Consider the following 12,345-nt stretch of genomic DNA (forward strand, 5'->3'; position numbering starts at 1 on the left):
GCAAGAAGAGAAGCTAAATCAATGAAACACATGGAAGACTCAGATAAGGGGGAGGAGGAGGGGGAAAGGGGAGGGAGAAAAGGAAGCACGTGTAAAGGGAGTCCGTTGTGATCCTGCATTTAAAACGGAAGCAGAAATGTGGGATTTTAGGCTGGTTTAGAGATGCTCGTAATCTGGCCCAAGAGGGATAAAAGGCCTCAGTTGAGCTCCGGACGTGGTTAGAGCACATTGTCTGCTTGGAACTATCCAAGGTCCTGCAATTCCTGGCATACTATCCATCATACCCTGTGAAGGCCTGGTTGTGGTCAGGACAGGTCAAATTAGACTGCACATACACCCAGGCAAAGAAAAACATATTGCCTTGCACCTTACATTATGCAGACTTACATTACGCAGGGGTATGCTGCTCCAAAACAAGGCCCAGTGCCCCAATTTACTCCAGAAGATTCCAATTATAACTGATTTGCACATTCAGGTCCTGAGATGGAGGGCACCAAAGTGCTCTTTCCTATGGTGGAAATCTGGGGGCGTCGGGTGAAGTAGAATTTTAAATATCTTCTCCTGTTCATTGTCCAGTCAGATACAAAGCATGCCCATGATAGTGTCATCATGGAGACTAGCACTGCTGCATATGCTGCTGTACCTTACTTTGCATGCAATCCAGCACTGTTGTACATGCTTTGCATGCAATTCAGTGATGCACTCTTCAGTGAGCTAGCATGTGGACTGCTGCCTCGGGGTGGGTGGGCGTATAAGAGCTTGGGCTTTTCAGTGCCTTCCACACAACCCTTAATATCTAGCGTGGCTCTAATTTCAGGATATTTAAAGAATAGACAAGTCATTTGCCCAATACCATCCACCCCCAAACAAATACATACCAAATTATATAAATTGCGTCGAATCTGCCGCATCATTCCTGCGTATGCTGGCTTAAGAAGTTCCTGAAAACTTGAAGGCCACTTGTCATACATCTGATCCTTTTCTATGTCGTTGATCCACTAGAAAAAACATAGCAGTGATTGTGACCTTTGGCAACATTACCATTAAAATCAATCAAACATTATAGCCAAACATAATTCTCTCAAAAGATCCAGGCTAATAGCATAATACTGAACACATGAATGTAAGTCTGCAATCTTAAGCACATTTAGGGGCTTCTTTAGCCCTATTCAGGCATTCTGAACCTGAATAGGGCAAACACATGAGGAGAAGGAGTGCTCCAGCCCCGCCCCTCTCCCTCGTCGCATTTGTCACCCTCAATTTGTGGGTATTCTGGCTTGCATATGGAGAGCCTCCATGAATACAGGAGGCTCTCCTCTTCAGACTGTTTACCTCTGTGGCAAGGGAGAGGGGTCACACAAGACAGAAGACAAATCCTGTGAACTGAAAACACAGGCTGGGTTCAGACCTAAGGAAAAACCATGGTTTGTCCTAACCATAGTAAAGAATCACACCATAGTTTCAAACTTCCAACAACCAAACTATGGTTTTGAGAAGCTTGTCTGCTTTTGTTTCCCCATCTGCTCAGGACTCAGGTTCATAGGTCCACCCCATGCAGCAGCCTAATGCAGTGAAGCAATGGGCCTAAATGTGGTTTGTCAATGGTTTATGAATTAAGACAGAAACAGCAAACTACAGTTAGTACAAACTGTAGTTTCATATCCTGGTTTTTTGGCTCCAACCTAATCTTGGTTTTGGGGCAGGCCTGGGCTCAAACATTAAAACAAATCATGGTTTCATGTTATAGCTGAACCTACCCAGGTTCATGTTATAGCTGAACCGACCCAGCCGTTGTCTAGAACAAGGTTGGGGAACCTATTTTGGCCCAAGGGCTGAATTGGCTCCAGACAAGTGTGTCAGGGACCACATGACAGCAGTGGCTGGAGCCACAACGACTGCTAGCATGCATCCCAATGCACTTGCCCCCACTCCCCCCACCACATATACAGACATATACATAGACCTCAGCTGGCACCTCAAGGAGATGCTGAGTTGCATGCCAGTTTGGCCACTGCTCACTGTCCCAGTTAGGAAACTGTCAAGGAGCTGCTCCCTGAGGCGTCAGCTGAGTCTCACACTAACTTCACTCCCTCCTCCCCTTCCCCACTTGGAAAAGGAGAGGGAGGAGAGAAACTGACTCAGCTGGCATGTCGAGGAACTGTTCCTTGAGGTGCCAGCAGCTGAGTCCCTAGTCAGCTTTCCTCCCTGCTCCTCTCCCTCAACTGGGCAAGGGGAGCAGGGAATGAAAACAGTTGACCTGTAGCCTCGAGGAAAGCTACAGTTCAGTCACTCTCCTTCTTCTCTCCCTTCTCTGACAGTGGCAGGGCTATGGAGTGGGGATGGGGCCTCACCCAAAGCCTCTGTGGGTTGGCCTTCTGGACTGTATTCAGCCCAAGGAACAGAGGTTCCCAATTTTTGGTCTGGAACATATCCAAGACCCCCCACCAGCTTTGCTATAGGATAAGACCAACCGTGGTGGATAAGCTCTATTTCAGAGAAGCTTATCCACCCGTACTGATATTCTCACTAAGATTCCAAGGAACTCCAGGGTTCTTCAGAGCACAGTTTGAAAACCACTGGGCTAGAAAGAAAACCACCGTGCTAGAGAAAGGTAGTAATCATCAGTAATCAAACTGATTCATTTTAAATACTGAAAAACACACAGTGCTGCCAAGATCAGCTAGGGAATACATACACATGCGCACACATGTGCACACGCACACTGAAATCACACCAAATACAAAGTGGGAGAAGCTTTGCTAAAAAAAATTAAAACTGGCCTGTTGCAGTCTGATGACAGTTAATCACAGGCAAGTTAATGTTTTCTTATAAAAACATATAAAAAGAAGAAAGTTTCGTCCCCTTGTGAATTGTGTAATATATACTGCAGTAAGCAAGTAATTAAAATTTGCTCAGCCATTACCAGTATTCATACACTTGTCAATAAAGGGCAATTTGGCATCCTTTGAGATTCTTCCTTTCAATTTCTTCCTCAATTATAAGAAAAATGTATCATTTGATGCTGACAACTCTTCCTTAATTGCTTATCCACTGATGCACATTTACAGTTAATAAATACAGGAATTTAATAAGTTGACTACACATAGGAATAATCTATACTTCATTGTTTTTTTCTCCAGTTACACCTGAGTCTTAAACAATAGTTACCAAGTTCAATAACAGTGTGTGAGAAACCTGAATGTCTGCCAATACCTAAATCTCTAGGTATTAACTTTCATGAAGTTCATATAACTTCATGAAACCATATAAAATACATTTTCTCATGTCGGTAGATATATTAAATTGTTTCTGGTGCACAAAAAACACTGAGCAACAGGCAGAATGGAAAGACTGGATGCAACTTGGAAGTCTGCATAATTCTCCAATAAAAGCTCTCAGTTATCAAATCTGTCACTGTTCATTTCTGTTTCTCATTCTCAGCAGCCAACACAACACAACCACACACAATACTTCAGTTGGAGAGCAACTTCTCTACTAAAGATCCTTTGTAATATTGGCTTGCATCCAGAATAGGCCTTCTCCAAACTGAGGGACTCCTTCCATTCGTGGAAGTGTTGGCAAAATTCCCCCTTCCCCTTACAGCCTCCTTTGCCATCTCCCATATTATTCCTGAGTTCCCTCCAGCCCTCCAGAGCAAATGGGGGGGGGGGTGTACAGGGGGCTGCTGGGGGAAGTAGGGCAAATCAGGAAATATCACCTACACTCCTTCTGCTCATGGGAGGTTCCTTCAGCAGAATTCTGCTCATGGATTTTTGGATCCAACTCAACATTTTCATCCTATATAAATGTTTTCTTTAAAGACCCAAACATTCCTGCATAGTTTGACTTTAAACAAAATGTAGACAACCATTGCCTATTACCCCATATGCTAATGTCTTGTTCCCCCTCTCCCACTCTGCTTGTTACCTTTGCTGTTTTGTCCCCTTCACCACCACGGAAGTCTTTTTTTTACTGCTGTGGGGGGGGAGGGGGATTTGTGATGTATGATTTTAGTGTGGATTTTATTTTTTTATTTTTTTGTAGAACGCCACCTTGGGAGACTTTTTATTCTGAAAGTACATAATACGTAAATAAATAGTTTGGGGGCAAAGGTCTTATCTTTTTTCTTTTACTACTCTGTGAAGTTCTATACACACTGATAAAGCTGTATAAACAGCCACCACCACCATCTGACCCACATCATACATAGGCAGGCATAAGACTCCATCCTAAAAAAGTGGTATCTCATTGCTGGTCGAGAGTCATTTTGACAAGTAAATCAAGAGAAGTCTCAGGAATTTTATACAAACACTGCCACCAACTGTAGTGTAGCAGACCTTATATAAAAAAATTAATGCAACCTATCCTGCATCTGTCATTTAAACTGAATTAGAAAAACAGGTAGCACTTTAATATACTTAGCCTGCCCCAAGTCTTTGTGATCAGAGCACTTTCTGCACCTTTTTAGTGCTTAACAGAACAATCCTAACTCCCAGATCTGCTGGTCCGAGGGGTTACAATGGCACAGGATTGGCACAGGCATTTCCCCTCCCACTGAAATCAACAAAAGGTAAGGCCACCCCTTCCACTGCCTGCCCTGGCTGGCACAAGCCAGGAAAGCTTTGGAAGCGGTGGACAACCCACCACATTACTCACACCACCACCACCACCACCACCCTGAACAAATTTAAAGTCTCAAAGATGCAATTTTCTGAGGGACAGCTGTGTTAGATTGTGGCAGGAAAAACAAAGAATCTTGCAGCACCTCAAACACTAGCAAATAAATAAGTATGGTTACTTACTACTATAGAAGAGTGACGGATGTCTAATGCATAAGCATCATTCTCAGAATGGATTGGTAATCTCATCAATTTGCTAAGGACATCTTCCTTAATTCCAAGGGAATGAAGTCCATGCATTGCTTTCCCGTCCAGCTTCAAAGTTTCTAAAATACTTTATATTTTTAAAAAAAGCTATATTAGGGAGAATACCATATCGAATAGCCCAAAAGGAAAACAAAAGTGAGGAATAGTTGAACAACATTCCTTGTAAACTTTCCCTTCATGTTTTGTTTACGATATATTTACACTGGATTGCACTTGCAGCAGTGATGAGTCCGACACTGACTAGCTGAGCTGGCATAATGGCATGTAATGTTCGGTTGCTCAGGGAACCAAAGCATGTGCCGCCCATCTTCCGTGAGGAGAGAATGCACAGCAGTCAGCAGAGAGCCTGGAAGAGGTTCCTGGCCATAGGGAAGCTAAGGACTGCGAAAGAAAACTCTGGGTGCTTCCAGATGGGGCATTTATGGTGCCACTGCCCTGCCTCATTCACAAAATTTTACAGGGGATCCAGACGTCATTGTCTTGCACTCATAATCCTCCTGTGTTTTCCCACCGCTTCTTCCATCTTTTCTCTTACCGTAGAAAAGCACTTAAGGAAAGAGAAGACAGAACAGCTGCACAATGCCTTCTCATTGGGAGTGCTATGAGCCTCCATCTGAAAACACCCTTTGAAGGAAGGGTAGGTGGAGGATGAGAGCTGAGGCAAAGGGCAAAGGAGACAAGAAAATGAGTCTAATCAGAAAGAGGACTCTGAGCAAACTTCACATCACATGAGATCAGGAGACTGTCGGTGTGGAGAGAGAGGAATGTAAGGGAGCTCAGTAAAAAATCATGCTTTGTCATCTAATGAGCCAGACCAGGTCTCAGGCTCGCACACTCCCTTGCTACTTTCCACGCGAGTGGATGAGGGTTAAGCTTTCCATTCCTGGTTAGTAAACAAACCATGGTTTGTTGCTAAATCCAAACTGAGCAAAGGGTGGTTCTAACCACAGTTTGTTAACAAGCCAGGATATTAAACAAAGACACAGTGGGTGATGGAGCAGGGGTTAAAAAGAAGAAAGAGCCAAGGAGAAAAGAGAACTGGGGCAAAGCTACACATAGAACTTAGAGACACAAAGGGCTGTTACTACTGGCAGTAAAGATGTAGGCAGGCAAAGGTGGTCTGAAGGGCTGGTGACTGTGGGAGTCACATTGTGGTGCTGGTTGCCATCTTGAAAATTTAAGCTGCGGCAGGGAGTGCACCTCAGCTTGTTATTATATGTAAACCCGGCAAGGGTGGTTTGTTGGAGTGGTTAACAAGCCGCCCTAAAACAGGCCATATATTCTGGGTGGCTTGTTAATCACCCCAACAACCCACCCTCGCTGGGTTCGCATGCAATGACAAGCTGTGGTGCACCCTTGCCACAGCCTGAATTTTCAAAATGCAAAACGGCAAGCCCACGGGGAAATCCACCCATGGTGGCTTGCCATTATATGTGAACCAGGTCACAGGGTTAGAGGTATGGAGTCTAGACCCTGACAGGAAAATTTTGCCAGTTCTAGCTCTTTTGTCATGAGTGACTTTAAGGAGACAAAGAAAACCAAAAAATGACACATTAACATTCCTCTTGAGACTGCTAAGGCTTGGCTGAGCTATTGGTCAAGATACCGGGCACTTTTTTTAGTAGGAAAATATCTGAAAACAAGCTGCAGAACTAATACTTTACCTAAATGGATCATGAAAATCCAAGTCTACAGGAAGGCCATTTAAAAATAGACGTGCTTCACCAGGCTGAAGTTCAAGAGTTTTATGTAGATGCTAGAAAAATAAAAATGGCTGAGGTTAATATGACTTTAGGCAAAACAGTTTAAAAAAGAATTTTAGGAATATCCACATGCTTCAAATCTGAAGTCTCTCTGGACAAGATGGCATTTAATTCTGGGTGGATCAAACTTAAGCCCCTAATTATTCTTGAGGATAAGGAATTTCTTCTCTTTTCTACAGAATAAACTTGATGCTAACTACTCATTAGAATCATTCATCCTTTATATATTCACAGCTCAAAAAAAGGAAAAACCAAATAACCCAGTAGATAGGCTTTACATTGCTTTGACTCATTATACTCCTGAAAGCTATGTTCAGCATTTATTGTTTAACAAACTCCAATCATCTGAGAAAACCAGCGCAGGTTCAAGATATTTTGCTGCCTGTAGCAAAACCCAAATGCAGCCTTCCACTACAGCCAATATGCTAAAAAAGTCTTGCTGCCCCATTCAGACACCTATTTCCTATCTTCATCTATTCCCAACTCTGACCCCACCATGGTGAAGCCTGAAAGAGGTTGCTTGACCCTAGTGCATAGCAGCGCCAGGCCTGGAGCAGAAATTGTTGTTGTTCAGTCGTTCAGTCGTGTCCGACTCTTCGTGACCCCATGGACCATAGCACGCCAGGCCTTCCTGTCCTGTGCTCTCTCCCGGAGCGTGCTCAAGTTCATATTCATTGCATCCGTGATGCTATCTAGCCATCTCATCCTCTGCCGTCCCCTTCTCCTTTTGCCTTCAATCTTTCCCAGTATCAGGGTCTTTTCCAGGGAGTTTTCTCTTCGCATTAGGTGGCCAAAATACTGGAGCTTCAGCTTCATTATCTGTCCTTCCAATGAGCACTCAGGGTTGATTTCCTTTAGGATGGACTGATTTGACCTCCTTGCAGTCCAGGGGACTCGTAAGAGTCTTCTCCAGCACCACAGTTCGAAAGCATCAATTCTTCGGTGCTCAGCCTTCCTTATAGTCCAGCTCTCACAGCCATACATTACTACTGGGAAAACCATAGCTTTGATTAGATGGACCTTTGTCGGCAAGGTGATGTCTCTGCTTCTTACTATGCTGTCTAGGTTGGCCATAGCTTTCCTCCCAAGGAGCAAGCGTCTTTTAATTTCATGGCTACAGTCACCGTCTGCAGTGATCTTGGAGCCCAAGAAAGTAAAATCTGTCACTGCTTCCATTTCTTCCCCTTCTATATGCCAGGAAGTGATGGGGCCAGATGCCATGATCTTAGTTTTTTTAATGTTGAGTTTCAAACCAGCTTTTGCACTCTCCTCTTTCACCCTCAACAAGAGGCTCTTTAGATCCTCTTCGCTTTCTGCCATTAGGGTGGTATCGTCTGCATATCGGAGGTTGTTGATAATTCTCCCGGCAATCTTAATTCCGACCTCTGATTCATCCAACCCGGCATTTCTCATGATGTACTCTGCATATAAGTTAAATAAGCAGGGTGACAATATGCAGCCTTGTCGTACTCCTTTCCCAATTTGGAACCAATCGGTTGTTCCATGTCTGGTTCTTACTGTTGCTTCTTGACCCTCGTACAGGTTTCTCAGGAGACAGGTAAGGTGGTCTGGTACTCCCATCACTTTAAGAATTTGCCACAGTTTGTTGTGATCCACACAATCAAAGGCTTTAGCGTAGTCAATGAAGCAGAAATAGACGTTTTTCTGGAATTCTCTTGCTTTCTCCATGATGCAGCGAATGTTGGCGATTTGATCTCTAGTTCCTCTGCCTCTTCGAAACCCAGCTTGTACTTCCGGCAGTTCTCGGTTCGCATACTGCTGAAGCCTAGCTTGTAGGATTTTGAGCATCACCTTGCTGGCATGTGAAATGAGCGCAATTGTGCGGTAGTTTGAACACTCTTTGGCGTTGCCCTTCTTTGGAATTGGAATGTAAACTGACCTTTTCCAGTCTTGTGGCCACTGTTGAGTGTTCCAGATTTGTTGGCATATTGAATGCAGCACTTTAACAGCATCATCTTTTAGGATTTTAAATAGCTCGGCTGGAATACTGTCATCTCCGCTAGCTTTGTTGTTACTAATGCTTCCTAAGGCCCACTTGACTTCACTCTCGAGGATGTCCGGCTCAAGTTCAGTGACCGCACTATCATGGCTATCAGGGACATTCAGATCTTTCCTGTATAGTTCTTCTGTGTATTCTTGCCACCTCTTCTTAATCTCATCTGCTTCTGTTAGGTCCCTGCCTTAATAAATACAATTTCCTGATATGGAATACTATGACAAAGTCTCAGTTAACATTTAAAGAGGGCAAGTAGGATACTACAGACAATGCCATCAGACACAAGAGGTTCACCTGCTACAGAGACAAATTAACAACTGTGACAATTTCAATTGTAAAAAAGGCAGTGGAAGATTGGGTGTGGTTGATTTTAATGTTTTATACCTGCAAACTAGCCTGGTGCCCTCTAGGTGTGTTGGACTGCAACTCCCACAGCTCCCCAGCCAGCACGGCAGGGCATGCTGGGGATGATCAGGGTTGCAGTCCAACATATCTGGAGGGCGCCTGGTTGGGGAAGGCTGCTTCAGACTCCTGTCAACAGCGCTTTTTGTATACCCATTTGTCTGCTGTGACAATGGTAGTTTCCCATGTCGCATCTTACCATGATGTTCATTATTTAATTCTGACCAGTCAAAACTGAATAGTAACAACAGCAGTATTGGTGCTTTGAATGCAGAATCTCCTTTACTCAGAAGCCCTGAAAATCTCAAGAGATAGTCAAGATGTTATTAAAAAATGGCCTCACCTAACTTCCCAGTAATGAACAGCTTGCCTGTTCTTCAGTGTCAGACAGAGTAGACTGAATACTGGATGTACATAAAGACCTCCATGTGTGCAGTCTGGGTACTGCTGCAACCACTACAAATTCCCTTAGATCAACACAATCCAAGAGTAATTTCCAACTTAAATTAACTTGGTTCACCATCCCTTTAGACCACATGGGGCTTAGCCATTAGCCTAGACAAGCCCATTGCACATTGCTATCTTTGATAGGTTTTACCTGATCCTATCTTTTTTTAAAATGTAATTGTCTTTTATAAAGCTGTCACTGAATGTTATTATAGTTACTGAATAATTACTATTCAATAACTATTACTATTAGTGGCTTGGGGTAATGTATGCAGAAAAGCGGGATATAAAGTGAAAATAATAAATAAAGACGTGTTTATTTTTATTTTGTATTACAGTTTATATCCCACCTTTCCAATGCAGTTCAAGGAGGCTAATAATAATAAAACAGAGATTAAAAACAGAATCTTGATTAAAGCACAACATTAAAATAAATACATTAAAAAAACAACAATGAAGTAGACAGCACCCAACTGTTAGAAACTCCTTCGGCAACAGACCAGCATATGTACCAAAGGTTTGCTTGAATAAAAAAGTATTTGCCTTGCCAATGTGAGGAATTTGGTCTCAGAGTTCTGCATTCAAATCCCTGCTCTGCTTTACAGACAATGACAGCCTTGGGCACTTCCCCTTCTCTATCCATTCTCCATCTGTAAAATGGTTGTCATAGTATGCCTTACCCAACAAAGCATGGCTAGGGCAAATGTGATTGAAGGCAATCGTGTCTTTGCATATAACAAGACCAGTCTATACCCTGAAGCATTATTTAGGCTTGAACACCTACAACCTTCTATAACATAGCTACTTACTCTTGAATGCTATTCTGACTGCATCTAATCACCATATACTTTTCAATCCTTAATAGCCTTTAGCCTCTTTCCTGTATTGCATTTTTTATTCAACTTTCATTATCTTAGAGGGGAATCTTTCAGTTCTGCACAGCTTGAAATCATGCCTCTCCTGCTGCTAGACGAATATCCTCTAGCTCAAAAATGTGCCTGACAATTTATTCTGCTGTACCACTGATGTCTTAATAGCTGCCAAATTTATATTCAGACACACACAAAAAAGAGATTGCTTTTTTAACCATGGTGTTTCTGTGCACCCAAACTATGTGGTCCTCAGAGACAATGTAACTGGATGTGGCAAGGTTTAATTTACAGACAAATTTATCACAAATTTCATTATCTGTATTCAAAAGAACTGACATTTTATTTCAACACTTCTCCTCAAAGTTCTGTTTTAATCCCCCTGCGTCAGTCTTCCCTAACCTGGCACACTCCAGATTTGTTGGACTGCAACTCCCATCATTCCCAGTGCTAACAGGGATGCTGGGAGTTGTAGTCCAACACATCTGGAGGGCGCCAGGTTGGAGAAGGCTGCCTTGCATAGCAAGTCAGAATAGGGAAATTACACACACACACACCCATTTGCCATTTTGGGGATGCAATTTTTGAAAATATATTAGACCGCCTACTCAAACATTAGTTTGGATGTGACACTTGCAAGAAAGGCTCAGAATTCTTCTGTTAGCTAACAGGATTTTCCAAAAGAGAACGACTGACATCAAAATGCATTCAGATCTATTTTAAGAGCTATTTAACTACCAGCACTTGATGCTATTTTACAATGCGTTTGTGCAGCTGCTGCAGTCTAATAAAAATGAGTAATCTGCAGCAAGGGGGGGAAAAAGGAAAACTTAAATAGGAATTCACTAAAAGATACCTATTAAAAAGATCAAATGGCTGGAAGAAAAAATAGCTCCAGGGCTTTAAAAAAAAGAGTAATTGTTTTAGATCAACCACGTAAAAGTGTCAGGAACGCATGAAAAACAGTGTGCTACTTAATAGAGATTTTCATGGCCGTGAAGTTCAGTCCTGCTTTGAAGCATCTACGGAACGGAACTTACAGCTTGATGCTAAGCATCTTTACTCAGAAATAATAAGCCCCACTGAATTCAATGGGACTTCTCTCTATAACTGAGCTTAGAATTGCAGCCTTAATCAAATACTTCTCTCCTATGAGTTACATCCATTTTAAGATGTAAATTAAAAACTGAAACTGAAGGAGTATTCTAAAACCCAAGGAAGCCAATAACTGCAACAGCACAAAAGAGAAACATTTGAGCATGAGCATGACACATTCTCAAGGGCTACAGGAACTTGAAACTGTTCCAACTCAGCAATCAGCAATCCTAAATCCAAATAAGGAATTGCTGTTAAAATATATGGAGCAGTAGTCTTGTTAGCCTGTTCCAGCAAACACAACAAAGTATCTTGTTGTGGTACCTTAAAGACTTAACGGATTTATTGTGGCAAAATGAACTGATGAAGTGGGATCTAGCCCATGAAACCTTATGCCACAATAAATCTGTTAGCCTTTAAGGTGCCACAAGATTCTTTGAGGGCATCCAGACATAAAAGCTATATGATGAGAACAAGCGAGCACGATCCTCCAACTTGAGTCTCCAGAGGGGGAGGGAGTAAAAGCTGGCATGAATGATGATTAGGAACTTTTCTTCTCTGTATAGCAACAGGTTGTTCCATTCGAATCTGGAAAACTATGGTTTGCCACTAAATCAGAATTGGAAGTTTCTAATTGCTGCAGGATGGTGTGCGTAAGCCTGCTCATTCTTGCAACGCAAAACCACAGTGTAGTGTGACATCTAAATGCCCCCCTTGGTTTCAATGACATACACATTTCCTTCTTGCAAGATATAGGGGTATAGAGACCTAGCAGGATTTTGATGAAGGGCAAGGAAGAGCAACTACTTCGGGCAGCAGACTTCGAGTGCCATTAAGGACAGTGGAGTGAGAGATAGTAAGTACAT

At 42.7% G+C, this 12,345-nt stretch overlaps 1 protein-coding gene across 1 annotated transcript in view; it reads right to left on the minus strand.

Moving 5' to 3' along the window:
* The window catches only part of UGGT2 (UDP-glucose glycoprotein glucosyltransferase 2), a 98,823-nt gene that overhangs the window by 53,255 nt on the left and 33,223 nt on the right, over nt 1-12,345 (minus strand). Inside the window, exons 11-13 of the mRNA XM_084844748.1 lie at nt 6,551-6,642; nt 4,803-4,953; nt 879-998 (exon numbers count right to left, since the gene is read on the minus strand). Coding sequence (XP_084700874.1) covers nt 879-998; nt 4,803-4,953; nt 6,551-6,642 — 363 coding nt within the window. The remainder of the gene's footprint in view (nt 1-878; nt 999-4,802; nt 4,954-6,550; nt 6,643-12,345) is intronic.

The sequence above is a fragment of the Heloderma suspectum genome, chromosome 3, assembly GCF_057233095.1.
Source record: "Heloderma suspectum isolate Gila_16-S chromosome 3, 16-S_ref, whole genome shotgun sequence".
NCBI classification, from domain to species: domain Eukaryota; kingdom Metazoa; phylum Chordata; class Lepidosauria; order Squamata; family Helodermatidae; genus Heloderma; species Heloderma suspectum.